This window comes from Podarcis erhardii (assembly GCF_964252035.2).
Source record: "Podarcis erhardii genome assembly, chromosome: 1".
Taxonomy (NCBI): domain Eukaryota; kingdom Metazoa; phylum Chordata; class Lepidosauria; order Squamata; family Lacertidae; genus Podarcis; species Podarcis erhardii.
The window spans coordinates 138460580-138481053 of NC_138497.1; the positions used below are offsets into that span (position 1 = coordinate 138460580).

Here is a 20474-nt window from a genome sequence, read left to right on the forward strand (position 1 = left end):
ATCAGTCTATTTCCTGCCCATGTCATTTTCTGCTACAATATGCATTAATCCATTTTTTTAAATGCACCAATATCAAATTGCATATTTTCTCATATATATATATATATATATATATATATATATATATATATATATATATGTAGAGAGAGAGTGTTTTCAAAAATCAAAATGCACATTAGGTAGTATGAAATCTTGTTAGATAACTAAATCCCAATCTGATAATTAATCTGGGAGGTGAAGACTAGGTCGATTCATATCAGAATTCACAAATACTGAAGTTCTCAGACATCCCTAAATCTAATGAAAAACTCCTGTTGAGTTTCACTGAAATTCCTCAGGCAAAATCCAGTGGGTAGCCTATGGGTGTACAAAAGTAGAGATGGACAAATTGGTTTAAATTTTGCATGTGACTGATACAAAGACCATTCTCTCCTATTTGTCCTTGCATGTATGGATTCTTTTTGAATCGACACCACCATTATCTGAACCACCATTTACAACGTGGTCCAATGGATGCCTTTCAAAATATTATTTATTCTTTACAGGGTCCAGCCACTTGTGACTAGCTAACTGAAAAGCATAGCAGCTGCTGTGCAGATTGAAATAGAACTAGAAATGGCCCTTTCTATCACCATCACATGGTGATGGGGACATTGAGTGAGTGGAGGGGGGGCACACATGGCTGCCCCCATTGCTAGATCACACAGAGGTGCTGCATCTTCCATCTGGATTTCCATCCGAGAAGAAATCACGATAATTTCAAAGGGCAATGTTCTATGGTGTCTTTCTGCAGAAGGAAGAAACCCTTCAGAGGAACAGGAAGGAGGGCAGTTTTCAGCATTGTGTCTCTCCCCTCCAGTCCCTCAGTGCTCCCCTTGCAAATCTGCTTCAGAGGGTCCCCAAGATATTTTGCCTCTAAAGAAATCCCAGAGTCCCTCTGAAATTCATTGTAAGGGAGAGTCTGCATGCAACTAGTTTCACACGCCTGCACTTAAGATACTCCCTGGAGTAGTGTGTGGTCCTTTGCTTGCACATGGAGAGATCACTATAAGGCTCAACAGAGTCCTGTTTCACTGCAACAGCCCATTCCAGAGAATGACAACTCTTGTCAAGTTATGAGTTTCCTGGAGTTCAAGTAACTTGACAGACCAGTGGCAGAGGAGCAAGATGGATGTGGAAATGGCCTCCAGTGCCCTGGACTCCCATGGAATGTGACATGGGCAGAGGAAGAAAGAGGACTCTAATTCTAGATGGACTGGGAAATCTGTGGTCTGTTTTGTCATGCATGATCTTGTTGAGATTCCTGTATTGCGGGGGGTTGGACTAGATGACCCCCAGGGTCCCTTCCAGCTCTACAATTCTCTGATTCTGTGTTGCTGGACCACAACTCCCATCATCCTTGACCATTGGCCATGCTGCCTGGGGCTGATGGGAGTTGGAGTCCAGCAACCTCTGGCCTGCCACAGGTTTTCCATTCCTGGCTTATAGGGATCTCTGCCTGTACTGGCTCTCCTCCCTTCCCCTCATTCAGCTAAAGAGCTGTATATAGTGAGAAAATATTTTCCCCATCACCATTTGTGTGATTATGTTATTACAAGGCAGAACAAACAAGTATAAAATGACATTTCAGTTAAATTATTTATTTTACTTCAAACCCAAACCCTTTTTACATTTTCATTTAGCATCTGCTCTGTAAGTGATTTCTTTTTTAAAAAAGAATATATACCAAATTCTCTTATTAAGATGAATGGAAAAAAAGGAGTGATTTTCCCCTTTCTTAAAAACTGAATGCAGCTATTTAAAAAAACCAGCACCTTAATATTCAGTTTCCATGCTCAAGAGAGCCTTTTTAAGTGCTGTAGTAATTACTCAGATAGAGGTAAAATGGATTGATTCTTTTTTGCTCATTTGGGGGCTTCTTTGGCTAGTGCTTGCACAAAGTGGCTTGAACTGAGGCACTGAGAAAAAGAGTTAAAATGTGTCAAGAAATATTCCAACTTGAACAACGTCAGCTGTTGCCTCGAGTGACATTGCCTGCCGTGTTTCCCAGAGTGTCAGGCTTCTGTTCCTGCAAGGGCCAGTGTTGAGAAGGAAGTCTGGGACCTAGCTGGTGGAGCACCGCAACCAGGAGCAGACGAGTGTGAAAACCTCAACAGCCGCCCCCCCAGCCCCTGATCCCCTGATCCTTTCACCTGGAGATGGCAGCCATAGAGCATCAGGCCTGCTTGCAGTGAGCTATGGATTTGTGCAAGCGGCTAAGCACCGTCTGCATCTAGAGAGACTTAAGTAGTGTACCTAAAGGAATACCTCTTCTCATATCAACCCTGGGTTAAGACCCTGGGTTAAGATCTCCTTTATCAGCCAGTATGCTACATGCAGCCAATATGCAAAGGTGAGGGCTATCCCATCATCAGCACCTCAACCCCAGGAAAAGAGGTTCCACCCAGGCATTTTAAATTCTTTTGAATTTCAGTTTTGTTTTTAAGGATTTTAGTTGTTACTAGTAGTAGTATGTGTGTACACAAAACTGAAAAGGGTGATACATAAAGGTTTTAATTAAATAAAATATAGGGATAATAATACTAACTTACCTTAGAGGGCTGTTGATGATTTTTAGTGCTAAACAAAATTGCTAAAGAAATGATGGTGATGCTGGTGATTATAACAGAATAAGGATATTATGAAAATTATTTCTGTCTATCTCTGTCTACAATCATTTTAACTTCAGTAACACAAACATTTCACAAAAATAGTCAAACTTGTCAAAAGCAGATGGCCTGTGTCATCCTTCACCCCCAAATAGCACCATTATAGGAATGTAGAAATAATAATAATGGGGCTTTTGTTTGACTGATAACAGTTATTACACTTCTGTCATCATATTCCCAAGTTTTGACCAAGAATAATTTCCTTCTTTATTTAGTTTTAAAGAGCCGTTCAGAAAATGTGTAAAGGACAATAGAATTTGATTGGAGAAAATATGAGAGCATAATGCACTTGTATAATAATGGAGGGCAACAAGAATAACTAGACAGATAAGAGTCTATAGCTATAACAGAAAGATTATTGGTAAGGTGAAATAACCGAAGGATGATTCCCCCCCCCCTTCTCCATCAATGTACCATATCTAGGGTGACGATCGCATGAAACTCCCAAGCCCAAATGACAGCAAGTTTTTCCAGAATCTTCTGGATGAGGGAGACCTGGAAGACATGATGGATGCTGAAGAATACCTAGTTCCTCAGGCATTTAACATTCCTCCACCCATCTATACATCCAGGGCAAGAATGGACTCCAACAGGGTAAGAGCAAACAATGATGTTAAACCAGAATCAAATGCACACAAAGCCAACTGGCAAAGTCATCCGCAGACTCAGTTTAAATATCACGTTCAATGAAGCCCACATTTCCCTAGGAAATGGAAGCACAAAGGGAACTCATTATTAATACTAGTATTATTTATTTGTCTTGTTAGAAGCTTACTTCAAAAAGTCTCTAAGCGACTTGTAGGAAGGTTCAGAGCAAGAAAGGCGCAACATACAAAGCAACACGTTTCAATAAAGTGGTTCCAACAACCCATAATCAGCTTACTCCTGAGTAGGTGGGTGTACGGCTGCAGCCTCAGGAAGACACTTCATAGCTGTTTCACAGAAGCAAGGAGAGATGGCTGATGAACATGGCTCACATTGTTCAGCTAAGATTGACACACTGACCCTAAGACCTTGATGTGCCAGTAAAATGTCATCCTGCCTGCCTGCAAGGACACTAAATGCATTCATGAGTTCAGCTAGCTCTCTCCGTATAAGCATTTGTATATATTTTAACCAGGTGTATATTTTCCTTGATACAAAGGGTCAAATTCAACATGGCACTAAATTTTTATTATTTTTATTTATTTAAATGAAAATCAATATAAAATGAAAACAAAACCACAAAATACTGGTATAAATACAAAGCCGTTTGACACACCTCACCCACTAAAAGAGGCCAAGGGTCTAAGTGGCCCAGCATGCCTCCCTGGGGAGAGCATTCCATCAGCGGAGAGCCACCACTGAAAAGGCCCAGCCTCCAGACCTCCCTTGGAGAGGGCAGATGATGATCACAAGGTCCAGGCTGGTTCAAATGGGGACAGGAGGTATTGAGGTCCAGAGCCACCTAGAACTTTATAAGTCAAAGCCAGCACTTCGAATTGGTCTTGGAAACTAATTGGTAGCCAGGGCACTCATGCCAGAATTGCTTTTATATATCCAGGACACTGTCTTGTATTGGTTGGGAATCTGTGCATCAAATTCTTTCCCAGCTGTAGTTAGTTTCTGAACTATATTCAAAGGCAGCCCTATGTATAACATGTTGCCTAGATGTTACCAGGGCTAGTGAACAAAATTATTTAGCTGAAAACAATCCAAAGTAGTAATTTGAACAAATGTATTGTGAGCAAGCCACTGAAAGGTAAGTATGCTTTAATCATGATGGTTTAAGTGGCATTAACTTCATGTTTAACTGGGAGTACAACAGAGCATCTTCTCCATTGATGCAGGAGGTCCCACGGCCAGCACTTTCCCAATACACTCAAGGAAGGCAGCAGTGGTGGGCATTCTGCACTCCTTGTTAGGTGGGCTCAGAGGAGTTTATTGGGCAGTGGGTTGCAAACTGGTCTTGATATGTTCCTGGAAGCGTGTCTGTAGAGCGTCCATGGTTGCCTCATGGGGGAGGGGGGCTCCATTGCTGGTTTCCCTAACTGAAATACAGTTGGCTGTGGATTGAGAAAGAAGCTCTTTCAGCAATGCAGTTTAGGACCATTTGGAAGATAAAGAGGAGTAAAGAGGCAGTTTTGAGCAGTTGGATGGAGGAGAGCTTAATAGGATCCTTCTATGGAGCCCTCTTTGCATGTGGGGGCTGGAAGGCAGGTGCTGTCTCCCCTGAAGCTTCTTCAAAACCAGAGGGGAGGATTAGCAGAAAGAAAAATGGGCTGGCCCTACACCCCTTGGGGTCAGACCTGGTGTACTTTTGGCTCTGTGTCTCTTCACCACTAATACTATATTATTTTGTTGTTGTTTAGTCATTTAGTCATGTCTGACTCTTCGTGACCCCCTGGACCAGAGCACGCCAGGCACTCCTGTCTTCCACTGCCTCCCGCAGTTTGGTCAAACTCATGCTGGTAGCTTCGAGAACACTGTCCAACCATCTCGTCCTCTGTCGTCCCCTTCTCCTTGTGCCCTCCATCTTTCCCAACATCAGGGTCTTTTCCAGGGAGTCTTCTCTTCTCATGAGGTGGCCAAAGTATTGGAGCCTCAGCTTCAGGATCTGTCCTTCCAGTGAGCACTCAGGGCTGATTTCCTTAAGAATGGATACGTTTGATCTTCTTGCAGTCCATGGGACTCTCAAGAGTCTCCTCCAGTACCATAATTCAAAAGCATCAATTCTTCGGCGATCAGCCTTCTTTATAGTCCAACTCTTACTTCCATACATCACTACTGGGAAAACCATGGTTTTAACTATACGGACCTTTGTTGGCAAAGTGATGTCTCTGCTTTTTAAGATGCTGTCTAGGTTTGCCATCGCCTTTCTCCCAAAGAGCAGTCATCTTTTAATTTTGTGACTGCTGTCGCCATCTGCAGTGATCATGGAGCCCAAGAAAGTAAAATCTCTCACTGCCTCCATTTCTTCCCCTTCTATTTGCCAGAAGGTGATGGGCCCAGTGGCCATGATCTTCATTTTTTTGATGTTGAGCTTCAGACCATATTTTGCGCTCTCCTCTTTCACCCTCATTAAAAGGTTCTTTAATTCCTCCTCACTTTCTGCCATCAAGGTCGATAGTAATAATTATTACTATTATTATTATTATTATTATTATTATTATTATTATTATTATATATTTATTTATACCCCGCCTTTTTTCCTTGATGGGACTCAAGTCAGCTTAAAGATAAAAATAAGAACTGCTAAAAGCATAGAAAAAAAATAGCAAACAATTAAGCATTGATAGAATTAAAACTATATACATATACAAAATCTGTTTAAAACATACAAATAATTACAATAAAAACAGCACGGCCTCTTCATTAGAACCAGTCCGTTCTCAAAAGCCTGTTGGAACAAGGAAATCAGAAGGACAACAAGGAGGAGGGAGCCAGTCTAGCTTCTCTAGGGAGGGAGTGCCAAAGTTTGGGCGTAGCCACCGAGAAGGCCCTCTCCCTCCCCAACCTGCCCTGAGGTCCTCAGAAGGAAAAAGTTGTCCCCCTCTCAGCTAAGGCCCCAAGTAGCAGGGCTCAGAAAGGGCCAGCCATAGAAAGCAGTAAGTAAGGAGCCAATGGTCTGGCTTCCTGTGTTCATAGAAGTCCCTTTTAGAATAACATACACTTTCAGAATTAAATAACTGGTGGTTGTAGGACGTATACACAAAACAAGTGAAATGCATTTAAAACTCAGTCCACATGTTTGCCCTGAAATTCTGTTTCCTTTTGGTAACTTGGATATACCCTTGTTTGCTCTAATGAACATTAACATTAAATGGGCCCATTATAATTGGCGCTATTATCATGAATGGTGAATAAATTGATGCAGCTTAAGCAGTTTATGTTCATTGTTACTGGAAAATTAAATTTTATGGCAAAGTTTCTGTGCTCTTTAGTAAAGCAGGCATGGAAAGTTGACATCTAAAGAGATTAATTTTTTTATCTAAAATAGGAATAAAAATGAATGTCTCATTAAACTATCCCATTAGTTGAATGGATTTTTTTTTAAAAGAAAGAAAATGAAGGAATTTCTTTGCCAATGCTGGCCCCAGGATTTGGGGGGCTCTTAGGTCCTTATCTCCCTGAGTCCCATTAGCTTGAATGAAGGACACATAGAGTATGATCTCGTGGCCCCTCTGGCCTTGTCCTGTCCTCCGTGCAAAGGCCTTTTTGGCTGCTCTCTGAGCCACAACAAATTCCTGCCCCTTCCACTCTCTGGTGCCAGCCTTCTTCCTGCTCTTTGTACATGGAACAAATCCCACTTTTTGGGTGTGAAGCAGAGAATAAAACTCTAAGTTAGAGAGAAAGTGCTATGATGAGGTATTGTGGTCGTGGTGTCTTTCCTGTTGATTGTAATTTTGATTATTGTTTTGCATGCTTTGCATGCAGAAGGTCCCAGGTTCAAATCATGGGGTTACCAGTTATAAGAATCTCAGGTAGCAGGTGATGTGGGAAGCCTTTGCCGGGGACCCTGGACCACTGCTGCCAGTCACTCTAGGCAGTCCGGGATAGATGGACAAATAGCCTGGTTTAAGGCAGCTTCCAATCTTCCTATTTAGAGTCAGTTCTGTCAGGTTGCCTCTTGATAGCTGCTTTTCAGTTTAACTAGAGTTAGCAAACTGTAAGTCTAAAATTATAATTTATTTTTTTTAATGCTCTCACTCTTGAACTGGATAGAGCTACTCACAAGCCCACATAATCAACAAACCAGCAACTTCAAGGACAAACCAGCACTGACAAGAACAGGCTGACTAGAGCCTTTCTACCCGAAGGGCTTGGTTTTTTTTACTTGCAGCGTAATTTGCTTTTTTTAAAAAAAAAAGTTAAAGCCTTCAAAAATGTGATCCTCATCTTACCAACTTAGGATTCTAGCTGAAGGGCCATCGTTTAGCAGTAGAACATATGCTTTGTGCGTAAAGGATTCCACGCACTGTGATGTTGTTTCTAAAGTGTAAGGCACTATAGATATACATTTAAAATCCCAAGTTCAGTCCATGGCATCTCCAGGTAGTGCGAGGAAGGATCCCTGTCTCACAGCCTGGGAGCCACAGCCAGACCGTGTGTCAACTATGCAGTGCTGAGCTAGACAGACCGATGGTCTGAGCTGTAGAAGGCAGCATCCTGGCTCCCCTCAAACTCTGACACCTACGAGGCCCAGGCAATCTGCATGAGAGCAGGAGGTTTATTACAGGCCCACTGCGATGACTACTTTGATAGCACATGCGGCGGAAATGCATGTGTGAGCAGTATATAGTGCAAGCCAAACCAGCACAATGTTGTGGGTTTCCTTCCTGAAGAGAAAAATGCCACTGTCTGAATTGGTCTGAACAATCTGGTGTGAGAAGAACTGGGGTGTGGGGGGTGGGTGTAAGTATAATACATAATCATATATAATCTATGTAAAGGAGCCATATATATTTTTACTGCAATGCTATGGGGGAAAATATATTTTTGCTAAGACCCAGGAGACTGCCTTCCTCATTATTCCCTGTTTTTCTTAAGGAATAATCAGTGATAGTATAGGAAACAAAGGCAGGGGCCCAGGGGTGAAAATAACATTTAGATTTAAAATGTTAATGATTATTTTCTCTCCAAATCTTTCTTTCATTCTTTTTTGTAAAGTAATATTACCAGTAGATTCCCCAAACTCTTCTAACATCTGAAAAATAGAAAATCTCATCAAGGCAACCATTCTTTCCTTTAAGAGGCCAGGAGTGCCCGTTTATGGGTTTCTTTAACCATCCCCCCCGCAACAACTGTAATAAAATTGGGGAGATTATAATCAACTTTCTATTCACATGTCTAGGCTGGCTTCTCGCAGCCCTCCCCACCCTCTGCAGATCCATCTCTAAGAGCTCCCCTGTTCAGGCCAGTCAACATGCTGTAATGATTGCTGCGCTAAAGGCTTTGGAGAAGATGTGCTCTATTTCATTCTCAATGAGGGCTGATGGCTTTTGAGAGGCTCAGAATATCCTTTGATTACTGTGTAAAGTAGACTGGGGGAAAAACAGGGAAAGGAGGGAAGGGGCAGGTGAAATACGTTCATCAAGCCTTTTTTGTGCTTCCAACCCATCTCCTCCTTGCAGCACATCACAAACATGTTACCTTTTTGATTCCCTCTTGAGGAATTTCCCCCCACTCTAAAGTTCAGAACTCCAATCCTACTGCAGTATCACACAGAGCTTGGTTTCACTGCCAACTCCAGGGCCTAAAAATATAGGAGCCTGGCAATGTATGGCCCTTGAGACATCACAAGGCTTTTCGTTTTGTTTTAAATTTAGACAGGATGGGAGGATCAGAGAGGCAGTGTGAAGCAGTTGTTCTCAAACTTTTTTCCTCGGGGCTACACTTTCAGAATAAAAACTTACTCATGCCACATTAAAAAAATAATAATAATGCAAGGGATTTTGCAAACTGGAATAGGATGTGAGGGGGGGCAAAAGAGTGGGAGTGTCACTGTAGCTGAACCATAATATCCAACCCAATAGACTCCCAGCAGTAAAGGAATATCACTGTCAAGAGCGATCGTAGCTGCAGGCCTGCCAGTGGCATTCCTGGAGACCCCAAGAGCCAAGAATATGACATCCAAGTCATACACTTCCATGCTGAGGATGTCCACACAGTAGCCCGGCCCAGAATTAATTAATTCTTCCATTTATATTCCATCTGCCCTCCAAGGACCTCACGGCAGCAGACGCTATTCTTCGCCCTATTTGAACCTCGTTCTACCCAGTTCTCGCTTCCCTGAAACTCTTCGGTAACTCTCATTCCCACGCATAGGAGTGGCAAATCTCCCCTGTGACATCTTTCTGCTCCCCTTGCATGCAGGATCACAGCCCCGCAGCAGCAAAGGAAACCACACACCCCTCACCACAGGCCCAGACACCTGACGTCAGTCACCCTAGGACCTGACTCTTCTGGCCCCACAAACAACCTGCAGACGGCCACTCCTTTGACACGTGCACGCACACACCAGCCATGCGCCAGAGGAAACGCCCTCCCAACTCCATGGCTTGGGAGCCCTGCTGGGAACGGGGAAGAGAAACACTAGGGCAGACACGGGGAGCCTTTGGACCTCTGTTGCTGAACTGCAGCTCCCATCTGCCGCAGCAAGCACAGTCAGTGGCCAGGGATATGGGAGTCATACTTGAGCAAGACCACCTAGAGGGCCAGGAGATGATGCTCACAGGGTGCGGTCATGGGAGTTCCCTGGTATGACAGTATCTTCAAATGCAGTTGCGCCACAGATTTTTATTATGCTACTGAGTTATTTTCCTTTCCTTTCCCAGTGATCCCTAGAATTGAAGCTGCCCTTTTCCCAGCTGCTGCCCACTGGTTCAACACCTTCACTGAGCCATCCACAATGAGCCCGAGGTCTCATTCCTGGTCACTCCCTGCCATTTCAGGCCCAGGAGCCATATATGTGAAATTAAAATTTTTGCCCCAACTTGCATCATTTTACACTTGTTTTACATTGAATTGCATTTACCGTTTTGTCACCCATTCACCTAGTTTGGAGAGATCCTTTTTGAGCTCTTCATAATCACTCTTGGTTTTAACGCCCCTGAACAAGTATCTTCAGCAAACCTGGCCACCTGCCTGCTACCCAATAACTCTCAATGGTTTATGTACAAGTTATGTACAAGTTAAAAAGTGCAGGCCCCAATGCCGATTCTTGGGGACTCTGCTTTCTACATCTCTCTATTGGGAGAACTTACCATTTGTTCCATTGCTTGCTGCCACTTACCCAATTCCTGATCCAGAAGAAGACCTTTCCTCTTATCTCTGGGCTTTACCACTCCACATCTTCATTGGACCATCCAACCAAGGATGGGATTGCATTTTTAATCTCATCATAGATCTGGCTACAATTTCCTTAGACTAGCTTCTGCAACTCAGCACATTCAGTAACATTGAGGAAGTGGAAGCTAATGCACTTGGCTGCATGCATGTACACCCTAATAGCGCCTCCAGTTTTACCTCGAAATCTTTGTGGCTTCAAATGCATGCTTTATTTGACTTTCTTCAGTACTGTTTTATTCTGGATTGTTTTATTTGAGGTATTAATGTGTTGTAAACGGCTTTGAGATCTTTTCTTAAAATATATAAAGCAGTATAGAAACAAAATGAATAATAATAAAAATAATAATTTAAGGGAAAAAATTAGGACAAAATAGGAACAGGGATAGCTAACAGAAACAAGCACTTCTCCTTGAAAACAGAGTCAGGATGTATGAAATAGTGGAAGCATTCCCAGTGCGACTGCCACTGTGGTCAGCGTATGACAGTTTCTTTGATTGGAAATATATTTAATGTAATGCATCACCACCTTCGCCGGCCCTCTCTGACAGCCTGCAAGAGTGGAATAAGGGAGCCAGAGGCCAATTGGGCAGCAGGTCTCTTTGAGTCTCTCTTCTTGTTCCCCTGGAGTCCTCCTCCTCAGTCCTGGCCCAGCACCAACCAGGAGAGTAAGGCTGCTCGGGAGCTGTGAGGTGGAGAGTGGGGAGGGTCCCGCTGCTCCTGTCCCCCTACTCAGATTGGCAAGAGCAGGCATGGAACTCAGGAGCTGCATGGCTGTGGCCTATTTCTTGCAATTAGTGCTCAGGGAATGGCGAGCCATGGACACGCTTCCCACCCCGCCACTCCCCCTTGTTTCTCCCCCCACAGCCTGCTGTCTCGTTATCTAGCTCATTATTTCTTTCATGAAAAGAATGCAAAAACATGCAGGGAAGGTCCTTTCCCCTTTGCTTTATTCATATATTCCATTTTGCTATGCCTCTTTTTTTGGGGGTGGGGGGAAATGTCCCGGTCTCCTTTGGATGTGGATTGAAATATCCTTCTTTTAGGTACTCCTAAGCAAGGCAGCGTCTGTCTGCTTTTTGTTCCATATTCAGAAGAAAACAACGTGGCTCTTGGGAAGAGGTGTGGGTCCCCTCCAGGGAGCTTTCTCCAATTTGAATTTCAGTTCAGTTCAGATCTGCTGTAAATACCAGCCTGTTCCTTTGAAATATTTGCTCTGAGCTGATGGGACGGCTCTGCATTGTATTTTCTATCTGCTTTTCCACTTGGGTATCTGTAGGATATTACACAGATCCACTTGCATAAACCAGCTGTCCTTATTCCACACAGAGCTCTTTCTGAAATCTTTCAACTTAGTGGAGCAGCTATATAGTCTTGCCAGGGTAGGAGGACTTGGTTCATTGACTTTTCCTGAATACTGACATGCATCCTATTAATTGTTTCTGTGGATTACAGCTTAGGAGCTATGACCTAACATTTCTTAAATGGTCAAGCAGAGCATCTGAGAGCTGCTTGGGCTATGTGCCACACACTTCCCCAAAGGTTGCGGTGCTCTGGAGCAGGGCTCCACATCATGCAGAATGCTGAATCAAACAAAAACAAGCCGAGATTTACAATAATGCAAATTCTGGTGCAGAAGCCATTGATCCAAATAATTCAGGAATTTAGATTCCTCAAAATTTTCACTTTAACCCCCTCCCTGTCACTTTTGTGGAAATACTGTAGCCTTCCTCCACTTTTCCTTTCAGAGTTTTCAGAGTTTTCAACTATTACTTCCTTCTGCTCCAGCCAGCAAGACCAACGGTTAGGGATGATGAGAATTGTAGTGCAAAACACCTGGAGGGCACCATGCTGAGGGAGCCTGAAACCCAACATTAAACCCCACAAGCAAGTGTGGGGGATTCTGGAAAACAGATACGTAGTCTAGGACAAATGCCCCCTAGGCAAGGAGCATCTCACTCTTTTGTCTTATTTCATATATAGCACATTTTAAGAGTTGATGCAGGATTATTTCCTGATGCAGAAGATAACAAATTTGCATGCAAGGATCAGAAACTGTACATTTATTTATGCCATGTGAACTGGACCCCCCCCCATGTCTGCTGCCCCTAATTTAGGGCAATCTGCCCCTAAATCCAGCCTTGGGATAGGTCTATGAGTGGCTGTTGGCCATGACAGCCAAATAGAACCTCCACATCCAGCACATTCTTACGTCTGCAAAAGAGTGGCTATTCAGGGTGGGGCTCATACCCCCATCTACACTTCCGACAACGCCATGGGGCAGGTTGGGCTGAGAGAATGGTTGACCCAATGAGCTTCACAGTGAAGCAAAGTACAGTATAGAACCTTATGGTGTCTCCACATTACTCTGCATCTAGTGTGCTCCCACTGCTAGTTTTCAAGGCTGAATTAATATACGCCATATCAGTCCTGTCGTTTCCTGACAAATACAGCTGTAAAATGTGTTTTTCTCAAACCAACTTCAGTCTGAATAGAAAACTGGATATGGAATGATCAGTGATATGAACATTTGAGGCGGTCATTGCGCATCCGCAGATGCATACATGGATGAGAGTTTCATGAATAGGAGTTCCAGGAGGGATTGCATGGGCACAGAAGGGGGGGGGATGATGTTCATTGGGTGAAGCCATCCCCACCCCACCTATAATGTCAACAACACAGTGCAAAGGAGAGGGAGGGAGGTGCCTCGCTGAATTTTAAGCTGCTAATCTGAATCTGAACCCTGAGATTTCACAGGGACACATCTAATGATTTCCTTGTCGAGATCGGGCATGTTCAGGGTAGTATATGCAAATTTGTATATGCAAATTTTGTATATCAGTTTTGCAAATTAGGGCAAATATACTGCTGGACAAGCAGGACTTAATTGTTCACGGGATACTGAAGCAGGCATAGGAGGGTGAGAAATCCTGGCAGTTGGGAGCTCAGATCTTTGTCTTTGCTCATTTCAGTAGTGCATATCTTCATACAGCTCCACTGAAATAGTCATTCTTTAACCTTTGCTGAGAAAATCGCAGCCCTCTCGTCTAGTGTGAAATTAGCAGGCAATCAAATACAATCCCTAACAGAAAGTGACACCAATTATGCAGTCACTTTTCAGATGTGTCTGTATCCCCCAACAGCTTCAGAGCAGCTGAACAGCAAATGTTTGTGCAAAAGTACAAAGCTAGGGAGTACAAGGTTTGCAGCAGTGATGAATGAGAGGTGTGGATGCTTGTGTCCTGAAGACGCCCCCCCCCCATGCTACATGGCAAGCGTCAGAGGCACTGATCTCCTGTGTTTCCAGCTGCCTCAAAAGCAGCAAATGCAGCTTTGAAGGAGGATCCTTTTTCCTATCGCCACAGGGAGGACGTGTAGCCATGGAGGAAGGGAAGCAGCGAGAGAAACCAGCCCTGAATGATAATGGGGACAAAGCTCTGATCCAAGGCAACAGAGTATAATGGGAGGGGCCATGCAGAAGAACGATTTGGGTGGCTGTTCCAGTGCAGACTGAAGTCCTGATGCAAATGCACGGACATGTGCTTTAGCCCCATCGTTGCACTTCTTAGGCTTCCAGCTCAGCAGCAATTGTATTTCCTAACCAAAGTGACATTTCCCTACAAGACGTAAAACACGTGTCTGTTTCCTGGATGAACCTGGGCAAATATATGCTCCAGCACTGCTTCTCAAAAAGCTGTCCAACAGCACTTCTTGGGTGTAACTGAGATCCAAATTCTAGGATCCTAGCCATGTGCTGGGAAGGGCTGGGGCTCAATGGGAGAGCATATGCTTTGCATGAAGGGCCAACATTGACTCCCAGACATCTCCAGGTAGGAGTGGGAGAGACCCCCCCCCCAGAGGGTTGTTGCCAGTCTATGTAGAGACAATACTGAGCCTCAACAGTTAACTCCGTATGAGAAGGCAGCTTCCTGAGGGGATCTTATTGACGTTTATGGACCTAACAGCAGCATGGTAAACAACCAAAGTAGCAACGTTCCTCAGGGTAATCCCTCAAAACATATTGCAGTACCTTTAGCACATTTATTGCACCATGAGCTTTTGTGGACTAGAATCATGAATGGCGCTGATAGTGATATTTAAGGAACATATAACTTGATGATACGAGCGCAGTAGTAGGACACTATTGACCCCAGAAAAACAAAGTAGGTAAGATGCCTCTGTAATAAAACCTTGCAGTGGGATGTGTTTCTGTCTCGCTGCTCCATTGCATTCGCCCTCCCCCAGGTTTTCCTCCTGCCCATCCAAAAGTAAGCATTCTGTGCATACTGAGCACGCTCACTTCTTATTGGCCTGTTTTGCTCTCACCCAACCCCCCACCAATTTTGGGTGTTTTTTTGGGGGGGGGCTAATGTGAATGTGCCCAGTCCTCCATTGAGTTCTATGGGCTGCCCTTGTTTCTTCCCCTTGCTCCTCAGTGTGAACCAGGAAATAACCTATCCAGACCATAACATATTTCTCTCTACACATCCCCCCCCCAGCCACTCAATTCCCACTCCCATCTTGTTTACACTCACTTCCCTTCTTGCACTGAAGTCCCCATCCCATTCAATAGAATGGAAACGTAGCCAATTATAAGTTTAAGCTTATATTAACAAAAATTTGTAGTCAGGTCGGGTAGATAATAGCCTGCCAGCAAAGGTGCTGCTTTGATTTTAAGATGGCTACATTTGCCTTTAATATTTTAGGCACTTTATAAATGATACAAGAGCTGGGAAAAGGATCAGTGAAGTTACTATGGGTGTGGGGAGGGCAAGCAAACTCTGGTTCCTGAACTGGACAGGTGGAACAGAATTGGAGGAGAACAGTTCATCTTTAGCAACGGCTTCACAGTTATTCCTTTTTCCTCCCTTAAGAAACCCGATCTCCCTTAACAACCTGCTGTCACAGTGGCCATAGCAAGATGTCTTCAGTGCCCAGCCACCATTCTCTTGTCCCACACTGCCCCAGGCAAAGCTCTCTTTTTACTAGTTAGTATCACCATCGTTTGTTGGTTTACAGTGCTAAAGGTTAATCATCACCCCCTGGATTTCAGTGCCTTGGCAACTGGGTTCCACTTCCTACCAGCCTTTGTGGGAGCACACACCCCAGGCATGCAGCACCTCTGTTTCCTAGCCTGTCAAAAGCATTGCATAGTAGTAATTCAAGAATATTGGTTCAACCTGTTGCTTCACTCAACACCAACCCTTCCCCTGCCAATACATAATTTTCTAGCTGGTGAGAAATTATTCACCTTTCCCTCCAGAACCCATGCTCACAATCAAGAGAAGGCGGATAGAGCGGGGGCGGGAATCTGGTCTCCTTTTTGTTTTTTTATCTTAAGTACAAACAGGTATTTTTGAGGCTTCCAAAATTATGGCATTGCATTGTAATTAGGAAGCAATTTAACGACATTTAAGAAACAATTATGTTGCATTTAATCTGTGCTTCAGCTGTTTCCTGGCATTCTTTTTTTGGAATTGTGACTATGGCACTTTTATCACTTAATGACCAAACACACACAAAAGCTGAAGCAGCTCAAACACCCTTTATCCCCCCCCCCATTGCTTAGTATTTTGTTTTTAAGAGGGGGGGGGGAGGAAACCATTTATCAAAATGGTTCCACGGTATTCCTTGTTGTAATTTTGGAGCTTGGCAGGTCACTGACTAAACATTGTGATGGTGAATATGCTCCCTGCAGTTGTGTGAACCTTCTTTAAATAGCAAGTATGTAGTGATGTGGGGAGCACAGTCAGGATGAAGACTGGTTAATACTGCAGCCCCAATGAAGAACCTCCCTCCCCACAGCTCTTATTTGGCATGGGAACCATCACCGTATTTCCTCAACAAATCATCATGTTTTCAAAAGGTTTATGCAACTAGAAGTGGTACCTTTCTGAAAGGCGATTCAAACAGTGAAAAAGGAAGTCCACAGAGAACTTTGAGCCACCTGAGAATGCTTCTGGTGGATTAAGAGCAAATGGCAAGCTCTGCTGGACCAAAGGCCTTCTACTCTAGCATTGGTTTCCAAAATGATCTCAGCAACTGTCTGTCACTGGAGGTAATAGAGCCATCAGAGGTAGTAGTAACCATGGAAGGCTTTGTCCTCCATGGATTTCACGAGTCCCCCTTGAAAGATGTCCTAGTTGGTGTCTGGCACTACACCGCATGGTATTGAATTCCATAGTGTACGTTCTGTAGTTGTCAGAGCATGAATCTATGTGTCAAAGCCTCCTTTCATGTGGAAAGTTAGCATACCAGGGAGAAGGTTGCAAGGGTAGACTTCTCCCTTATATGTTCAAGCAGCTTTTGGCATTCTGGACTCTTATTTTCCCATGAAAACTACACTATGTTCTCTTCCTGCAAGTCTGAGTAAGTTCTCAGTTTTTGACCACACCAAATGTATTAATCTGTGCATATTTTCTTGTACTCCTGAAGGTTTCTCAATGAAGACTACTGCTTTGCTTGTACCTTATATCCCATCCCCCTTTCTTAAAAAGCAGTCACCCGAATTTGAAAGTCAGCCTTCAATTTATTTTATGAATGGAGACTACAAATTTGAATGAAATGATTTTTGTGAAAAAAGCAATGCTATTGTTTAAAAGTTATTAAATGAGTTATTACATGGTAGTTCTGTGCACAATGAAGCCACAGAAGCAAACACCTTATAAATAATCATCCTGAAGTTTATTTGCCTACTGCTCTTCAAAATTATGCCCAAAGCAGCTCACAAGAGAACAGTAAACAAACCATCAATATATAGGTACAACAAAACCATAAGTATTCCAAGTGCATTTCACAAATGTAGTATTTCCCCCCTCCCCATATGTCATTTGTTTAAATGAATAATGCAAGGAAATGTTTCCCTAGCTGGCAGGAGGGTTAAGTGTTCTCAAGGCCAAAACTAAGGTTTTGGCTTATCCAGGACCTGAAACCGATGAAAGACCCTAGGCACCATCAGCAGCCATCTTTGTAGTTGGAGTCTGTTCCAAACCAGGTAGAACTGAGCCAGGCAGAGAGCAGGGACTATGTCTGGCAAGACTCACACAGACTTTATATTATATCAAGGCTTTATACCAGGGTTAAAGAGAGGCTCCACAGGACTTTTTTTTTGGGGGGGGGTCACGTCATTAGAATATGACACTAATTATTCTGCTACTTGCTTACTTATGCAACCCTATTGCCTGGGACTGTTAAGAAACAGTGGTCTGCTAGCAGGCTAATAAAATGAAATTTCCTCCTTGAGACAACTCTGCACTTCACAGATCTGTCAGGAAGCTCACTAGGTGTATAAGTATTTAGGCAGGCTGCTTGTTGAGCAATGCATAGCAGGAGTTGCTGCTTGTCTGGAAAAGCTGCTCCCACCGCAATAATTCTGATCTTTTTCTGCCTTCTTTCTAAAATAATACCAGTAGTATTATTCATTAAAATGTGTATTGCAGCGCCTAGAATCATTTATCCTCACAGCAATGCTGTTTGTGAGGTAGGTTGGTGTTATTGCTACTAACAGTAAATCTCACTCTGAGAAACTCTTGGGGAATGTCTCCTCTCCCCAGAGAAACTGAGTGAAATGATCCTCCTCAGTTTGTTTGCCCACAAGTAGGATGGTGGATTTTGAGAGACCTTCTGCATGCACAAGTCAACATTTGGTGTATGACCTTGGTTGAGAAGAATATTTGGGTGAGAAAATGAAGAGATAAGCCACTGGGGGCAGGGGGTTCCCCGCTTCTCATCCATGCATCATTTTTGCTTTTTAATCCAGACTCTACTACTGACCTTACCTTCTTGATTGAGGCCACCATCACACCTAGTTTGGCCCTGTAGTCTGTTTACTGTAGTACAGAACAAAGATGCAAGTAGTATCAAATCATTACAAAGGAAGAGACTATTAGAAGGATGGTGAACATCAATAAGTGATGAATGAAAACAAAGTGGGCCATTCTTTTGCATCTGAATGGGTGTCGACAGAATTTCATTAATTGCCCTCTTGACCCTCGAAACATAGAATAGTAGAGTTGGAAGTGACCACGAGGGTCATCTAGTCCAACCCCCTGCCATGCAGGAATCTTTTGACCAATGTGGGACTCGAACTCACAGCCTTGAGATTAAGTGTCTCATGCTCTACTGACTTGCATTTCAACCCCAACCTGAAAAAGGGTTGAAGTAGAAGAGTGGGGAGACCGCCAAGATGGACTCATGCCACATATTCCATTACATGAATCATTTTACGTTCTAAATGCTGCTTAGGAAACGTTGTCTGGTTCTGTGGTATTGTTCTCTCTGTCTCTCTGTCACACACACCTGAAAATATTTACTGAAAGAAAAATCTGAAAACGGTATCAAGCAGTCGGGTTGCATATTCCCTGGCTATTACCACATTAGGTTTTTTATGCCACTTTAAATTTTTACCATTGGAAAACCTATCTTAGGACAGTTCTGCTTGTGTGTCTGATAAATATTTGCCACATAAGAGATTCTGACAATTCGGTCCTTGCTTTCTTTTCATTCTTGGGCAACAAACTCTTTCTTTTTAGATCAGGTGGGTCAATAGTTGGTGACGTTCCATGTGACTCTTGGTTTGAGGACAAAAGCTGCATGCCTGCTACTCTTTGTGCAACTCCTTCCCATCTTTTCAGCCTTTTCTCAACCATTTCCCAGTCAAACCCTCCAGACCTTGAGTTCACGCAAAACTGCTTTTGGATCCCTTTCCCTAGGGAGTTTTCCCTGAGCATCAAGGGCTGAATTTGACTGAGATTTGAGTAAATCTCACCAATGTGCATGTTTTTTCTTCACTGATTCATGGAGCTCATGTGACTTCTTTTCATTCATGCGACCTCTTACTATATCCATCATTCCATTTTTCTTTCCTATTAGAGTGAAATTGGACACAGCCCTCCTCCTCCCTACGCCCCTATGTCAGGAGTAAGTATTTCCCAATCAACCTTCATCAATTAGGGGTTTGTCTGTCTTTTAAAAACATTTCATTCCTTCTCTTTTCTTTCTAAATTCCATCACGTGCCTCTCACCCATTTCCTCAATTCTAGTTCCAGAACTTACCATGTTCTTGAGGGACTGAGTGGTCTCTCTGGTCTCAGTGGAAATTCTACCAAGAGCTTGGAACTCTACAAAATAAAACATCACCAGGGTTTAATATCTGCTTCAGAATAAGTTCCTATTTTACATTACTGTCAGGTGTTGCTAATTCATTATTCAGTTACGTTCTCAGCTTTCCTGATAACCAGAAATTCTTATGATTTAAAACAAGGGAGTACAGACGGATTAGGAAGCCACTCTCGAGCCTAAAGGCATCTTTCTGGGAGGAAGGAACCCCTGTAAGTTTGGATGTGCTACTTGCATTTCTCATTGAATTAGGGGTGTGTGCAGGAGTGGCACCGCTTGTGGCAAAATGGGAGGTGCCACCCTGCCCTGCTGCCACTTTCTGCACCACCCACCCCTGCCGGCAGAGAAGCAGTGCTGGCACTGGTGTCAATTTCAGATGAGGTCTCGCATGATCTGCAAGATTCCACATGATTTTGGCGAGATCTCACCTAAAATGGGCACCAGTGCTGGCAGCAGAAGCAGCAGGGCAGGTGGGGTGCCCACAGGGATGCTGCCTCAGGGACTAGGGCCACCTGAGACAGAGGCCTTACCCTGCCTAATGGATGTGCCAGCCCTCTGTGTGTGTGTGTGTGTGTGTGTGTGTGTGTGTGTGTGTGTGTCCATTCTGATCAGTTATCAGATACTGGAATGCCCCAAGGAGAGGTGCCCATGTCTTAATTTATAATTAATAGCTCTGAAGTTTGAAAAATCTTCCTTCATAAGTAAAAGAAGGTGACACATAACAGATGCCAATTGATTTTAAATTTGCTGTATTAAAATGTTTGTTTTCTGCTGGAAATGAAAGATAGGCAGTTTTCAATAGCTAGTTTAGATTATTCCCTT

At 43.4% G+C, this 20474-nt stretch overlaps 1 protein-coding gene across 3 annotated transcripts in view; it reads left to right on the top strand.

Moving 5' to 3' along the window:
• ERBB4 (erb-b2 receptor tyrosine kinase 4) overlaps nt 1–20474 on the top strand; it is an 816477-nt gene that overhangs the window by 790852 nt on the left and 5151 nt on the right. For 2 of the 3 annotated variants that reach the window (XM_081857293.1, XM_081857292.1), the window contains exons 25-26: nt 3132–3302; nt 19407–19454. In XM_081857293.1, coding sequence (XP_081713419.1) covers nt 3132–3302; nt 19407–19454 — 219 coding nt within the window. The remainder of the gene's footprint in view (nt 1–3131; nt 3303–19406; nt 19455–20474) is intronic. The other variant, XM_081857294.1, reaches the window with a different exon arrangement.